This window comes from Amblyraja radiata, chromosome 19, assembly GCF_010909765.2.
Source record: "Amblyraja radiata isolate CabotCenter1 chromosome 19, sAmbRad1.1.pri, whole genome shotgun sequence".
NCBI lineage: Eukaryota > Metazoa > Chordata > Chondrichthyes > Rajiformes > Rajidae > Amblyraja > Amblyraja radiata.
Window position 1 is genome coordinate 35,400,387 of NC_045974.1, and position 17,595 is coordinate 35,417,981.

The window sequence follows — 17,595 nt, forward strand, 5'->3', positions numbered from 1 at the left end:
TGATTCAAAAATGCACTCTTAATTATGGATTTGAATACATATCAGATGTATATATTGGATTAAAGTACCCCATAGACCACAAGGTATAAGATAAAGTATTACAAACCAATAATTTGTGGTAAACAATACTTTAATTCTTTAGAATATTAATTAGAAGTATAAAGAAAGGATTTGATTATAGTTAATATTTTACCAGAACAATTTCCATCTTTGCCACAACATACCTGGCTTTCACACTTGATTTCCCTCCCCCAAACAGCAACTCAAGGAACTTTGCCCAAGCATTATGATTGGAATCGGTATTAGGTGAACAGAAATTATTCAGCGCAATGGATAGGTGGAGGTGGTCCAGCACCTATTCCTGCAGAAGCTTAGGATAGGGTTGATTATAGGAGTCAGATTGCACTGGTAACTGAAAGAAAGGAACAGGTCCTGAGGATGTCCAGCAAATGAACGCTATGTCATTTCAGTATGTCATTCTCATTTGCAGCTTGAAAACTTGGTTTTCCTTACAGTCAGCAACATGTTCTGAGATGTATTTAGAGGAGATGTTTTAGCTTTGTTACCATTCTTCTGGACCACCTATCAGTGACTCCACAGATCAATGTGGTATTTTGTCTAATGTTATCTGTTAATTTGGCATGCTCATGACTTTGGTGGTGTGAGACTAGCAAATCTTCTAAATTATCAGATGTTAATTCATCAACGCTCCAATTTACTTTTCTTCATTCACTTTATTGAGGAGTTGCACAATTGAATAATACACTTTCCAGTGAACCTAGTAAATTTAATGGTAGCAGGGAACAGAAATAGAATCAGGTTTTAAGAGAATGCAGCAACAGAACGAGGTGTTTAAAGAGAGCCTGTGAATCAGAGCACCAGTGAGTAAAAGGACAGTGTAGCACCTAGGGCAGCAACAAATGGATGGGGAGCAAGGAAACCAGGATCCAGTGGGTTGACAGGGAATAATGCAAGCATATCCTGTGAGCCAATTGACGAACCATCAGGATTTCCGAATAATCAGATAGCGAATAGTTAAAGTTTTACTGTGGCTGGAAGTGCGATGTACAGCTAACATACTGTCAGAATCAGTTGGGACCATTACCTCCTTAAAGCAAATAAGGGACTGGCTCAAACACAAAATGAATCATGACTTTTCACTGCTACCATTAGAAAAGCTACCGCAGTGGTCCATAGATTGGTGGTCCAGTTGAATGGCAAAGAAACAGATGTATATCCATTAAACACACACCTCGGGACAACACTACATCTACAAACCTCACCAGTCTGGCCAATACAACTAGACTGGCATAATCCCACCGCAAATTGAATCCCACCGCAAATTGGAGGAGCAGCACCTCATATTGCGTTTGGGCAGTTTACACCCCAGCGGTATGAACATTGACCTCCAATTTCAGGTAGTCCTTGCTTTCTCCCTCCTTTCCCTCCCCTTCCCAGCTCTCCCACAGCCTACTGTCTCCGCCTCTTCCTTTCTTGTTCCTGCCCCCCCCCCCAACCCCACATCAGTCTGAAGAAGGGTCTCGACCCGTAACGTCACCTATTCCTTCACTCCATGTATGCTGCCTCACCCGCTGAGTTTCTCCAGCATTTTTGTCTACCTTCGATTTTTTCCAGCATCTGCAGTTCTTTCTTAAACAGACTGGCATAAAACTCCTTTGAGAAATAAAGCCACAAGCCGGCATTCATGAGATGTGGCAACATCAATAGAATGAGCTTACTAGACCCCAGGTATTGTCAACCATCTCCTGCATTTCAACCCCTCAGTTAACTGTTTGACAAATACCACCATATATGAATGGAATCAGGGGCAGAAAACCCGGGGGGGCCAGAGGGGACACGTCCCCCCCATGTTTTGAGAGGTGGGCGACATACCCGCCAGGTTAACCTGCCTGGGCTTGCGGGAAATATGGCCAGCGCGGAGAGAAGCAGCACTGGTATCCCGTCAGTCCAGACAGGGCTGTTAGTTAACCCGGTGAGACAGGCAGTTGAGCTGCCTTTAGCGCTGGATTGAGCCTCCGAAGCCTCGCGCGCGTGTGTGAGTGTGCGCATGCGCGCGCGGACGCCAAAAAATTGTGTCCCCGTCCCCTCCATGTTTTGATAGTGAGTTCCGTTCCTGAATGGAATGGCAAGTGTGACAGGAAATGAACTGATTTCAACCAATCCAATTTGTAGTAATTGTATCAAGGTAGACTGAATTTCAACTATGCTTTATTATAAAGAAAAGAGAACAGCAATGCTGGAGAGAGAAATTCCATGAAGATAACTTTAAAGATGCGAAGCCTGCCAGCAAAATCATTACAGAATGAAAAGGACTGCTCCATTGTGATGTGATAAAATGGGCATTTGTTTGAGAGAGCATCTCTTCATTTACTGGTTGAAGGAAATGGAGCAAGCTGCAGAGTTCAACATAACTCTCCTTTAAAGAATTTAGTAAACAGGCAGATGAATGCCCATAATGCTTCCTGGATCATGCTTCACGAATTCTTGAAAATGTTTTAAATGAGTATAGTTTTCAGAAAATTCCAGGTGATGATACGTTAATCATCTGTAGAGGTTTAAGTGGACATCTTGAGATCAAAGAAATCTAAGCATAATATGAACTTCATCTATTTTGGTACTTATTGTCTATATATGATTATAGCTAGTAGGAAAGAACTGCAGATGCTGGTTTAAATTGAAGGTAGACACAAAATGCTGGAGTAACTCAGCGGGACAGGAAGCATCTCTAGAGACAAAGGAATGGGTGACGTTTCGGGTCGGAAGATGGGTCTCGACCCGAAACGTCACCCATTCCTTCGCTCCAGAGATTATACCTGTCCAGCTGAGTTACTCCAGCATTTTGTGTCTATCTTATGTTCATAGCTACATTGTTAGTCCAAGTTATCACGAATTGCTGAGCACCAATAATAGTGGCATGTTAATAAAATGTATGTACCAAAAATGCTTTATTATTTTAGAGGATATCCTAAAAAAATAATTGGAAATTTGTCTGGTAAAACATTTTTTACAATAATTTTGATGAACTTTGGTTGGAACTCCACAGGGGCTGTCACTTTTTATTTAAAGCAGCTTTAAATCAAGGCCAGTAAGTACTGGAAAGGGGCACTTCTATGTCTCTTCCTTATAAATCATAGTAATTTGCTGTGTAAGAATTATCTGTTCTCGTTCGCTCATTCCTGGATAAGCTGTCCACTTCCTGTTCTAAACACTGTTTCTCTGCTTTCCACAGTAATGCATTTTCTGTAACTAATAACCATAATTTCCTGATTATCATGCTTCTATTGCTGCATTGGAATTTGGGTTGTAACAAAGGTCATGGGCTGACTTCATTGCTAGGCTGCCGAATCTGGAGCTAGAACGGGTTAGTTAGAAGGTAAATCTGGATATTATATCATTAGTGACTCATCTTTACAATAGTTTAAGCAGTCTCTTTTAAAGCACAGGCCATGTCAGTATTTTAGGCTCATGACCACAATGGAAATATTTGAACTTGCGTCACTAAATGCATTGTATATTTTGTATAACAGTATTACATATGGAGCATTTATTAATAAAATGCACTTTAAATTTTTTCCAATTAAAAAAAAATATATATATATATACATGAGCACAGTATTCCTAAAAACGTCTAGTGTGGTTTATACTGCAGCATTAGTGTTTCTGCTCTGGCTTTGTTATACATATTCATTTCTGTCTACGAGACACTATACAAAAGATTTTCAGCAGAGCTGGATCTCAAAAACCCTGTCATTCTTTCTTTTGTAAGTGGTGCCCAAGGGAAATTTATATTTTAAGAAAAACATTTAATTTTATTGCAAAACAAATAAACCATCATCAATGTACATTTTCTGATCTTTTATTGACAATCAATTCAATCCATACTTACAGCCAATAGCCGTCTTTGCTGAAATCCAATCGGAATAGTTGCTAAAACCAGCATTTGTACCAGCAGCCAACCTAAACCTGTACCATCGAGATTTCTCTAAACTAGATATAATTGTCTCCAGTGTATGATTATCATTATCAATTTCATAATCTTCCGTTTTCTGAGCTTTGATGCATTCACCAGTTTCCCAGTCCATACAAGAGTCAGAGCGTAGTTGAAGGTTGATCCTGAGAAACCTTAGAAGGCCAGGTATAATATCCGGCCGATCCCACCTCAAAATAACAAAGGTTGATTGAGTATCAATTATCTTGAGATTCTGAGGAGCACTTGGGACTGAAAGATACAATTAAATGAATCATTCATCATGCTTTACCAGTTTATAGAAAATACAATGTAATTTGTGAAAATAAGGTCATTTCTGCTTGGCTCCATTGAAACTATATTAATTCATTTCAGATCATAGCTCTAATCCAGATAAAATGTGGTTTCCACTCAATACAACCTGCTTATTCTGTCATAATATCAGCTGATTAAGATTATTTTGGAAAGCTATAAAAATCATGTGGTTCTTACACCTCATTGATATTGAATGACTCATAAACCTAGATTAACAATTTGATTACTATTTTCCATTTTAAAGAACTATATCATAAATCTTCTTGTAATCACATTATTTGTATTCATTTACTGGCTGGGGTCAACACGGTCAAGGACAACATGCATTTCTCATTCCTAATTGCCTTTGGTCAGATCACCACCTTGTCCCGCTGCCGATCATCTGGTGAGAGGGCTCCAATAATCCTGCCAACGAGGGAATTTCAGGATTTTGACTCAGCACAGTTAAACCAATGGGGTTACATTTTAAAGTCATTATGGTGTGAAATTGCCACTAGAAAGTTACTTTCTTAGGCTTCAAGCCCTTATTTTTCAATGTGGCTGATGACACTAGTCTGCCAAGTGTTGTCAAATAAACCTTGACGAGTTATTACAATGATTTTAATATCAAAGTTTTTGTCTGTGGTTGGATATTAATAGAATATAGAAGAACAAATTACAGGAACATGCCCTTCAGCCCTTAATGTCTATGTCGAACAGGACCGGGATGCCAAATTAAACTAAACCTTTCTGCATGCACATGATCCATGTCTCTCCACTTCTTGCATTTCATATCTGAAAACCACTTAAGCACCACTACCATATCTGCTTCCTCCACCATCACTGCCAGCCTGTTCCAAGAACCTTCCACTCCCCATGTATAAACTTGCCCTGCACATTTCCTTTAAACTTTACTGCCAGACTTTAACAAAAGGAAGCAACTGACAGAAAGGAGTTTTCTTGTAAATGAGAAAAACGTGTTTTTCTTTCAGCTCTCCGTGATGGAATTTCTTCCTTCTCTGGTATAAATATTGTCAAATTGTACTCAGAGAAGACTTATTTTGTTCACCATTGTGTAGAGCATATCTCAAATACCCTAAAACAGGCAATGACTAATTTTTGACAAAATTGTCAGTTGATTCCTTTTGTCAAATTAGGGCAGTTTAGCCCTCCCACCTTGAAGCTATGGCCTCTATTATTTGACATTTCCAAATTTGGGATAAAACTTCTGGCCATCTACCCTATCTGTGCTTCTGATAATTGTATAAACTTCTATCAGCTCTCCCCTAAGCCGCAGAGGCTCTACAGAAAAGAATCCAAGTTTGTCCAACCTCTCCTTACAGTTAATACCCTGAAATCCAGGCTGCTTCTCGGTATCACCTGCACCTTCTCCAAAGCCTCCACATCCTTCCTATAATGAGGCAGCCGGAATTGTACGCAATACTCCAAATGCCAAGTAACCAAGCTTTACGCTGTATCATAACCTTCTGCCTTTGATACCCCATGCCTTGCCCGATGAAGACAAGCATACCATACCTCTTCACCACTATCTGCTACTTTCAGGGAGATATAGACATGCACCACAGGATCCATCTGTACATCAATACAACCAAGGGTTTTACCATTAACTATACTTTCCTCCTTAAATTTGACGTCCCACCGTACAGTACCTTACATTTGACAGGATTAAACTTCACCTGCCGTTTCTTCACCCATATCTGTAACTGAGCAATATCTTGCCATGCTCTACCCTCGGGCAGACGGTAGCCTGAAGTTGCACGCCACCCGGTTCATGACCCGCTACTTCCCCACAGCTATGTTTCTTCAAATATCCCACACAACCCTAATCCTATTTTCAAAATCTGTAAAAGCTAAAAACATCCCGAGTTTTATATCATTCAGTCAGAATACGAAATAGTGGTGTCGTTAAATTACAATGAATCTAGAAAATCGGATGAACAATATGGAGATGAAAATTCAATTTCTATCAAACTGTGTGTGGTCTTAAATTTAGTTAATTAACTGAGATTTTCTCTTGCCTAAGGGAAGGAATCCAGCTGCTTTTAACTGGTCTAGACCAAATGAGTTTGTTCCTAACAACCTCTTCAGTTCACAAGTTAATAAAATGTTATAATAAATGGCAGTTTTGCTGTATACACCCAGAACCCGTAAACAATTTAAATAAACTAATTTTAACACAACTAAATTATAATTATAGGTATACACATCCTGCAGGTTTTCGTAGTGTGAACATTGTAGATTAAATATGACAGAATTTCATACCTGCTTCTGCTAATGTAGTAATTGTACAGTTTTTGCTTTCTCCTTGGCCCAGAGAGTTAACGGCTGTTATACTGAACTGATAGGAAGTATTTGATTGGAGTTCTGTAAAAGTATATGTATGATCTTTGGGCAAAATGTTTTGAACATGATTCCCAGATGCATGTATATAATAAGTGAGAATTCCATCTGATTTTGAGGGTGGATCCCATTCGACTATGATAGATTGCCAACTTGATACATCACATCGAAGATTTTGGATGGCATCTGGAACTGTAAAAAAAAACCCATTGTGATCCCAATTAAGACAGGAATGTATTAACAAGTTTTATCCAAGGGATTTTCTTACGTTTAATAATCACTAATTTAAGTTAATTTACAAGAAGATTCTGCAAGAATTTACCTGCATTGGAATTACAACAAGAGGAGGCACTATTTCCTTTCATTATATGCTAGCCTTCAGCACCATAATACTGAATAAGATCATCCCCAAACTCTCAGACCTTGGCCTTGGGGCCTCCATCTGCAACTGGCTTTAGTACTTCTAGACCAGCAGACTTCACTCAGTTAGAATTGGTCCTAATATTCAGTTAGAATTGGTCCTAATATTTTCTCCACCCTAACGCTCAACAAGGGTACTCCTCTGAGTCCATTGCTCTTCCCCCCCGTACACCCATTACCATGTAGAGGAGTATTCAACCTTTAAGTTCACTGATGATACCACTGTTTGTCAGTAAGGTCAACAATAATTGAATATAGACCAGGAAAGTGGTCAGGAACCTTGCATCATGGTAGTAGAACAACAACCTAGACCTTAACGTGGGGGGGGGGGGGGGGGGGGGGGGGGGGGAGATAGGAGGAGGGTTGCAGGGTGAACACAACCCTGTCCTCATCAACATAGTTGCTGTACAAAGGTCAAGTTCGAGTTCCTAGGCATCCATATCAGCTGCAACCTAACATAATTGCAGTGATCAAGAAAGCACAGCAACATAATTTGCTTTCAACTAGAGACCTACACATAAAAATTGCACTTCTACTTGAAGCATGCTGAAACCATGGCTAGCACGGCAGAAAAGTTTGATCCAATATTGAAAATCAAGTACTTTTGGATTGTTTTTGTTAAAATAATCTGTATTAAATAGAAAAATGTGCCTATTAGATGCTAAAGATTTAATACGAGGGAATAAAATCCAATAAGGAGCAAATTCTAAAACACCAGCATGTTTGCATGCTGAAATAAATGCATAAATGCATAAATGCAAGAGTGCAACAAACCTGTTTGGTTAGTTTTAAAAATTACAATGTTACTATATTGATCTCCATTTCCCACTTTGGTAAAAGCTGATACACTGATGTAATATTCATGCAATGATTCAAAGCCAGAGAGATTTGCTTCATGAAATAATCCCGATACATTCTTAAGACATAAAAGAGAACAGTGTTAGACTTTTTTTTTAAATCACCATTTATTATTTGTATTTGCAGCATTTTCACCAATCATTTATATTTAAGCAGTTCTTGATGTGGGCATAAATTATATTTTTGCAGGAATAAGCGCATCATTTGAGGAGAATATAAATTGAACAATTTATATTAGTTATTCATTAATTGCCCTCAAGGGATTTTATAATTAAGCATGTGTTATGGTATTTCTTTTAGTCAAATTAATATGTACATGTACAGTATTTTATTAATCCATGGGTATTATTTATTAATCTGTGGGTATTATTTCTGTAATTGTAAAAAAGAGTAAATGCTAACTTTCAAACTTCTTTTGATATCATCATTGGAATGTTCATCCTTATCTTTGAGTGTGAAGTAAAAAAAATATATATCTTAACCAGTATATATCAATTAAAGCTTTAAGTGCCTTGATTGGCACACAGGAATAAAATGTTCAAATTAAAATTTCAAGTAGTACCTTAAAATAAATACTTTCATTTGTGTTGTCAATTATTTTGAAACTGTAGAGCTCCACAAGACCATTTGGCATGGGGCTAGGTTTCCAGCTAACCATGACAGAATCTGCTGTATCATTTATAATCACCAAGTCTTGTGGAGGAGCTGATGGCACTGAAAAAAAAGTTCAAATAAATCATAAAGTTTATGTACAAGCAAACTGATCACCTTTTATTTGATAGATTGACCGGCAAAGTACAATGTAATTTATATTTCAGTCACGTACGTTACTTACTCCCTGAACATCTATACGGCAAACTTACCATCCTCATCAGTATATACATCAATCAGTTCACTCGATTGAACTTCCTCTGCAAGGGAAAAGCATGCGATCATCCACAGTTTATAGTGACTGAACTTGGTCAAATTATCCAGAATCAACGACACATTCGCAATGTCGCCATTACTGTCTTGTTCAAAGTCTGTGATATTCTGAAAAACAATTCCAAATAGCTACTGTTTGGTTTTGTTTCAAGCTTTTAACACCATAGAAGTATTGAAATAACTAAAAATGTATGTTGTTTATGTTGAAGATAGACAGAAAATGCTGGAGTAACTCAGCGGGACAGGCAGCGTAGCTGGATAGAAGGAATGGGTGACGTTTTGGGACGAGACCCTTCTTCAGACTTCAGTCTCAACCCGAAACGTCACCCATTCCTTCCATCTAGATATGCTGCCAATCCCACTGAGTTACTCCAGCATTTTCTGTCTATCTTCGGTGTAAACCAGCATCTGCAGTTAGGGTTATAGAGTGATACAGTGTGGAAACTGGCCCTTCGGCCCAACTAGCCCATACCGGCCCAACTAGCCCATACCGGCCAACAATTCACTTGCCTGCGCTTGGTCCAAAACCCTCCAAACCTGTCCTATCCATGTACCTGTCTAACTGTTTCTTAAACAATGGGATAGTCCCAGCCTCAACTACCTCCTCTGGCAGCTTGTTCCATACACCAAACATCCTTTGTGTGAAAAAGTTACCCCTCGGATTCTTATTAAATCTTTTCCCCTTCACCTTGAACCTAAATCCTCGATTCCCCTATTCTGGGCAAGAGACTCTGTGCATCTACCTGATCTAGTCCTCTCATGATTTTATACACCTCTATAAGATCTCCCCTCACCCTCCTGCGCAGCATGGAATAGAGACCCAGCCTACTCAACCTCTCCCTATAGCTCAGACCCTCTAGTCCTGGCGACATCCTCGTAAATCTTTTCTCAACCCTTTCAAGCTTGACAATATCTTTCCTATAACATGGTGCCCAGAACTGAACACAATATTCTAAATACGGTCTCATGAACGTCTTATACAATTGCAACATGACCTCCCAACTTTGATACTCAATACTCTGACTGATGAAAGCCAAAGTGCCAAATGTCTTTTGTGCCTGCGACTCGACCTATAAGGAACCGTGCACCTATACTCCTAGATCCCTCAGCTCCACAACACTACCCAGGGGCCCACCATTTACTGTGTTGGTCCTGTCCTTGTTCGACGACCCAAAATGCAACACCTCACACTTTTCTGTATTAAATTCCATCAACCATTCCACCGCCCACCTGGCCAATCAATCCAAATCCTCCTCCAATCTTTCACAACCATCTTTACTATCTGCAAAACCACTAGCTTTGTATCATCGGCAAACTTGCTAATCTTGCCCTGTATGGTCTCATCCAAATCATCGATGCAGATGACAAACAGTAATGGGCCCAGCACTGAACCCTGAGGCACACCACTGGTCACAGGCCTCCAGTCCAAGTAGTAACCTTCCACCAACACCCTCTGCTTCCTTCCATGGAGCCAATTTGCTGTCCATTCAGCAATCTCTTTTTGGATCCCATGTGATCTAACCTTCCAGAGCAGCCTACCATGCGGAACCTTGTTGAACGCCTTACTGAAGTCGATGTACACAACATCTACAGCCCTGTGATTTGTGAGACATGATCTCCCACGTACAAAACCATGCTGACTATCCCTAATCAGCCGTTGCCCATCCAAATGCCTGTATAACCTATCCCTCAGAATACTCTCTAGTAGCTTTCCAACTACAGATGTTAAGCTCACGGGCCTATAGTTCCCAGCATTTTCCCTGCAGCTCTTCGTGAAAGAAGTACAACATTTGCCACCTTCCAGTCTTCCGGCACCTGTCCTGTATTTAAGGACGACTCGTAAATTTCAACCAGGGCTCCCCCAATTTCCTCTCTAGTTTCCCACAATGTCCTCGGATATATCTGATCAGGCCCTGGAGATTTGTCTACCTTCATTAACGACAGTACCTTCAGTACTTCTTCGTCGGTAACACTGACTGCTCTCAAGACACTTCCATTGAGGTTCCTCCATCCTACTGTCTTTGACCTGTCCTCAAATACTCATTGAGGACCTTGTCCATCTCCTGTGGCTCCACGCAGAGGTGACCGCTTTTATTCCTGAGAGGTCCCACTCTCTCTCTAGTTACCCTTTTCCCCCTTATGTATTTATAAAATATTTTGGGATTGTCCTTAATGCTACCCGCCAGAGCTATTTCTTGGACCCTTTTTGCCCTTCTGATCTCCTTTTTCAGTTTACCCCTTAGCTCCTCAGGGATGCACTTGATACCAGCTGCAGCCTTCTTATTTTTGACCAAGTTCCTTCCTACACATATTATTTAAGTTGTAATATTAAATAATATTATACTCTAACTGCAATTTTAATTTTCTGATGGTATATATTCAAGCTGAGTATTTAAATCACATTTCTAAACTAGGGTTGTGAACCCTCGGTGAATTTACTGTACTCCCAGTTGTTGAGTTCTCTATTCTCAATTTCCGCTGTATGTTGCCAGATGATACATTACATTAGAAAAGGGCAAATAAAATCCAAGCCTTTTTAGTAAAACTTAAGTTGTGAAGATTTAGGGAATGTCCTGGAGGATGAATATAAAATTGCTCCAAGAACGGAATACACTAAAGGGCCTGTCCCACTGTACGAGGTAATTCAAGAGTTCTCCCGAGTTTCCCCTGATTCGAACTCGGAGAATTACGGTAATAGCCGCTCGTAGGTACTCGAGGCTCTCGTGGACATTTTTCAACATGTTGAAAAAACCACGAGCTTACCGCGTTTCCCGAGTACCTGCCGTTAGCGTTACGAGCCGCTAAGAGATGTCCCGAGCTCCGACGTACCCGCTACGTACTTACCACGAGTTTAATTTTTATTTAACTCGGGAGAGCTCTTGGTTAAATTTGTATAGTGGGACAGGCACTTTATTCCTCAAACTGAAGTGTGGGGTGATGGTGGGTGGGTGACCAAAGCCAAATGTGTTACCCAAGAGGCTGACATGAAAATCGCCTCTGTTTCTGTTGTATCAGTGATTCAGAAATGCAATCCCAGCTGGTTACATTTCAAAAGAGTCAGTGGAATCAGAGAATACAATTTGCAAATTACAAAATGAAATGTAGACAAGTGTAAATAACTGAATAAAAATTGTAGGACATACACTCATTAAATTACTCTGAAACAGTTGAAAATACATTTAAAATAGGCTCAGATACATTTTTATATTTAGTGTTCAGCTGATACTGAGGAGCAAAATATAAAATTATGCTCTAGAAATGTAATTCTCTCGCTTAATATTTTTGCACATTATACGATAGAATGTTTTAATCAAAATACAACTTGCAACCTTGAGCATTAGAGGCACATTTTCTGATATTATATTTCATTTAGGCAGCTGGGCATATACAATTGATAAACATCATTCACTTACATTCACAAGAACAACATTCCACTATGCGGCCAAGATTTCCAAATTGCACACTCTTCATACATTTAATCAGGTTTGAACTGGAGGCTTGAGGCCTACTTCAGAGTCAGTCAAGATTTTCTCTCCCATCCAGGAAGTATGACAATCACAGATCTCCACATCATTACACTGCTTCCCATGCCATCCCCTACCTATACATTTGTAGTATCCACATGAATAATGGAATTGAAGTCAACTCACTCAGGTCATCATCCCAATGCTGAATCAAACTCCATTAACAGTCTGAAGAAAGGTCTCGACCCGAAATGCCACCTATTCTTTTTCCTGACCCGCTGAGTTACTTCAGCTTTTTGTGTCTATCTTACACTAACAGTTTGTTGCATTTACTTTTGACTTTCTGCAGGCTACTGGACCCCCTGAGCTCTACACTGCTCCCATGGGACATGTAAGTCTAACCTGTCTTTATACGTTTACTTCTTATTCATTCAAAAATAACAGTTCACTATTATGTCTAAAAGCAAGAAAACGCCATACCTGTGTAAAATCACCTGAAATATTTCTGTAGTGAACGGTGTAGAATTGAACATTTCCATTTGATTTAAATAGATAATTCCAGAAGACTTGAATGGATGTGGAGCTTCTGTTAACATAGTTGATAGCGCCCACAGGGTTCGCTGCAGAAAAAGGTGTGCATTACACAAATATGTTCTTAAGTCAGAGGGGCAGAATTAGTCCATTCAGCCCATCAAGTTTGTTCCGCCATTCCATCATGGCAGATCTACCCTTCCCTCTCAACCCCATTTCTCCTGCCTTCTCCCCATAACCCTTGACACCGTTACTAATCAAGAATCCATCAATCTCTGCTTTAAAAATACCCAATGACTTCGCTTCCACAGCTGGCTGTGGCAATGTGTCACCATAGCAGGAAATCATTGAACCATTGAACCATGGATTCCACAGATTCAACGAAATTCCACCTCATCTCCTCTCTAAAGGTATATCCTTTTATTCTGAGGCTATACCCTCTGATCTTGGATTCTCCCACAAGTGGAAACATCCTCTTCGCATCCATTCTACCCAGGCCTTTCACTATTTGGTAAGTTTCAATGAGGTACCCCTTCATCCTTCTAAATTCCAGTGAGTACAGACCGAGTGCTGTCAAACACTCATCATATGCTAATCCATCTGGTCCAGGTGACATCCACCTTCAGACCTTTCAGCTTCTCAAGCACCTTCTCCTTAGTTATAGGTGCTCCACTCACATCAGCTCCCTGACTCTCTTGAATTTCAGGCACGTTCCTGATGTCTTCCACTGTGAAGACTGACACAAAAAAACGTATTTAATTCATTAGCCATTTCTTTATTCCCCATTATCACTTCTCCAGCATCGTGTTGCAGCAGTACAATGTCCACTCTTGCCTCGTATGAATATAGTTTCTTTTGAAAAATAAAATGTTACTTAATGTATACCAAACCAGGCAAGAACCCAGCTGAAGTACTGTAGCTGAAGTACTGAATTCCTGATACGCAGATGCAGGATCAATTTAATTATTTCACCGGCAGGCATGGAACAACAGTCTCCTGTGCTAAATCACTCAATAATCTAATGAACAAAGAGAGTGTATTGTCTTGTTTCTGTAACAATTACTCATTAATAATGTAAATAACAGTTTAAAAATAGGGTCATCTTAGATCGCATGGATCCGCAAGTGTGTTCTGCCATTAAAATAAAGATCATACATGATCTGCATTAATTCCTGATCTCCGTTGCTAAATTCTCCTGGATTACAAGAATCCACTGATCTCAAACCTAAACTGGCTCATCCACAAATCATTTACAGCTCTCCGCAATAAAGAACTTATGAGACTAAATGACAGACAAAAATCCTTCTTTAACAAAGGTTTAAGGGAAGTTAACTTAAAATAACTTTTATGTTTTAAGAATCAGGGAGGAAACTCACAACTTTCAGAGGTTCGAAATGTGATATTGTTACTTTTCATTCCACCATCACCAAATTCAGTATTTGCAGTTACAAAAGCATGGTATTCAATATTATCCAAGTCCTTCAGCAGTGCAGATGTATCCATCGTATTTAAAACGAGTTGTGTTGTTGCACTCCTTTAATAAGAAAATGCAAGAAAGTGAAAAAAATAACATTATTTCACTTAATAAAGCCACAGGATAGTCATCTTCATTATTTAATGTATTAATAAACCGTCCACTATAGAATCTGATTATTTCTAAAATAATACTTTTTTCACTCTGCCCTCCAGAAGTCTAATTCAAGAACAATTCATCTGTCACTATTTGAAAGAGGCAGGTGGTACAGATATTAAGAAGGAAGAACGTGAAAAAATAGAAATGGCAAAAAAAAAAACCAGTGAGAGTATATTATGGGGTCTAACATCTTTAACAATTGGGCTAGATGAATGAGCAAGGTGAAGGCTGTGGAAGAATGGGTGGAATGGGGTGGGTGTGGAAATGAAGTGGCAATTACTTTATTGTTTTCCAATCCTCATTATTGACAGGCATAGGGCTAGAGAACACGTAATGTGGTACCTTGTTTATAAAAGGAAGAGAGAGGGGTTAATAATTACAGGTCAGTCAGATAACATTAGTGGTGGGAGCTAAGTTAGCTAACATTAGTCCATCTCATATTTTATTCTGAAGATAGACACTAAATGCTGGAGTAACTCAGCGGCCAGACAGTATCTCTGGATAGAAGGAATGGATGACATTTCAGGAGACTTTTCTTCAGACTTTTGATCTCTTGCTCTTTTCCCACTCAGGTCCTTATTGCTAAGGATTTGGACTTTCCCATCTAGCAACCTCAAGCTGCTGGATGTAAACTAGATACATGTGATCATAATTCAAAGATCAGAACTGAGCATGGATGACTAACCCCAACATCTAGGCTACTACTAGACTAAGTGGGACCCGTTGGGTCCCAGCATCACACGGGAGGGCTGGTCATCAACGCAATATTCCACCTCTCCACCAATTCCAATATTGCTCGCCAGTGGGGGATGGGGGGGCTTTCTGTTGTTCTAGTATGGGTGTTGCGGGCCGAAGGTACTGGTTTCCAGAGGGCTAGTATAGACATTGTGGGCCGAATGGATTCTTGGGCTGGCAGCCAACTGTTGCAACGATTTTAAAAGCCATGCCAAAGCAAACAATTTGGCTGCAGCCACCCGACAACCAAAATTCATTTTGTGAACACAAACTTTTTAAAAAGGCGAGGCAAACAATTGGGCAGCAGCCACCCGACAACCAAAATTCATTTTGTGAACACAAACTTTTAAAAAAGGCGAGGCAAACAATTGGGCAGCAGCCACCTGACAACCAAAATTCATTTTGTGAACACAAACTTTTAAAAAAGGCGAGGCAAACAATTGGGTAGCAGCCACTTTACAGCCGCATCGAGGGGACTCACCGTGGAGTAGACGTGCGTTCAGTGTTATTCGCAGCTCAGAGAGCCGTGACTCTCTCGCTTCCTGGGTCTGGCAGAGACTGAGTGAGGGACTACACTTCCGGGTTTTATAGTCACTCCCCCCCTGCCGCCAGCGGGGGCAGCAGAGAGAATGGCAATTTAAAAAAAAACATTAATATCTCTCTGATTTGTCATCGATGGGAAAAATCCTCTAGTCCTGGAAGGCATAGGGGGGCTCTGAGCGAGGTGGCCAAAACGGCCGTAGATGGCGGCGTTCTCTCGGAAATCGCAACACAGTGGGCCAAAAGCGATCAAGATCAGACTTTTAGTAATATAGATAATCATGGTACCAACATATTTCCTGTGAACAGGGTAATTGCCAACCTCACCGAATGGCCTACTCCTGCACCTATTTTCTATGTATCTATGTATCACCCCACAGTCAGGCCCCAATGCGAACCCTGACCCATGGCTCTATCGCACTTCCATTATAATCTGAAATGAACAGGCTTATAAGCCTGTCCCACTTAGGTGATTTTTTTTGGCGACTGCCGTCGACTGTCATAGTCGTAGCAGGTCACCGAAAAACCGGCAACTGTACCCCACTGCGACAATGTTAACGACAATGCCTACAACAACCTACCACCTTGTCAATGTCAAGCTACGGCAAGCTACCGACAACCGGCGACCCATTAGGACACCTACAACAATCTACATCCACCTGCGAAAAGGTAAAACAAGGTACAACCCTGTCGGCGATAACTGAAGACAACTTAAGACAATTCAGTCGCCGGTACCTGTTGCCGGTTGACGTAGGTTGACGTAGGTAGTCGCCAATGGAATTCATCGAAGTCAGCACCGGCGACAACCAATGTCATCCTGGCGACAACCTACGACAAGCCAACTGTTGCCGACTTTCGGCGATTGGCGACCAGAAAAATGCTACGACTCTTTGGGCGACTGAGGAGACTACTCACGACCATACAGGCAACACTCCGGCGACCATGTGGAGACAGCCTAGTCGCCTGTAGTCACCTAAAAATTCGTCTCAGTGGGACAGGGGCTTTAGGCTCACAGTTCAGCTTTTTAATATCTTTACATCTCATCCAATCCAAACTTCTGTCTCTACAATGTTAAAGCTACCCTCATTATCTTGGAGAAAACCCTAATGGGCCACTCTTCACTCTTAGCACACAGGATTAGGTTTTCCAATTCTAAAGCTAGAATTAACAAAATTAAAAAACTTCCAGTATGTGAAAATCATTTGCATTCAAGTCTTAAGGAATTGCACACATTAGAACAAGCCCTGCTTGGTCCAGTTAAGCTGCAGACTGCATTACGGAGGGAACATAGATGGTTAGAAAGAGTTACGTTGTGGAGGAGAAGTGGTATTGGAAAATTTGGACCTGGAGTTAGGGAGAACAATACCATGGGGAGTCATGTCAGGGGGTTTCATTCACATTATTAACCATTTAAGAGTGAGAGGTAGGGCTGAGATGAGGAAAAACATTTTCACCCAGAGTTGTGAATCTGTGGAATTATCTGCACAGAAGGCAGTGGAGGCCAATTCACTGGATGTTTTCAAGAGAGAGTTAGATATAGCTCTTAGGGCTAACGGAATCAAGGGATATGGGGAGAAAGCAGGAACAGGGTACAAATTTAGGATGATCAGCCATGATCACATTGAATGGTGGTGCTGGCTCGAAGGGCCAAATGGCCTACTCCTGCACCTATTTTCCATGTTTCTATGTTTCAAGTTCAAGAGTTCAAGAGACATTTATTATCACATGCACCAATTGGTACAGTGAAATTTGAATTACCATACAGCCATACAAATAAAAAGAACACAATACACGATAGAATTGAACATGAACATCCCCACAGAGTTTCTCACTGTGAGGGAAGGCAA

At 40.4% G+C, this 17,595-nt stretch overlaps 1 protein-coding gene across 1 annotated transcript in view; it reads right to left on the reverse strand.

The window, feature by feature from the left end:
• The window catches only part of ptprq (protein tyrosine phosphatase receptor type Q), a 167,269-nt gene that overhangs the window by 63,522 nt on the left and 86,152 nt on the right, over nucleotides 1-17,595 (reverse strand). The window contains exons 36-42 of the mRNA XM_033038385.1: nucleotides 14,217-14,374; nucleotides 12,790-12,929; nucleotides 8,785-8,953; nucleotides 8,484-8,635; nucleotides 7,838-7,979; nucleotides 6,566-6,835; nucleotides 3,908-4,240 (exon numbers count right to left, since the gene is read on the reverse strand). Coding sequence (XP_032894276.1) covers nucleotides 3,908-4,240; nucleotides 6,566-6,835; nucleotides 7,838-7,979; nucleotides 8,484-8,635; nucleotides 8,785-8,953; nucleotides 12,790-12,929; nucleotides 14,217-14,374 — 1,364 coding nt within the window. The remainder of the gene's footprint in view (nucleotides 1-3,907; nucleotides 4,241-6,565; nucleotides 6,836-7,837; nucleotides 7,980-8,483; nucleotides 8,636-8,784; nucleotides 8,954-12,789; nucleotides 12,930-14,216; nucleotides 14,375-17,595) is intronic.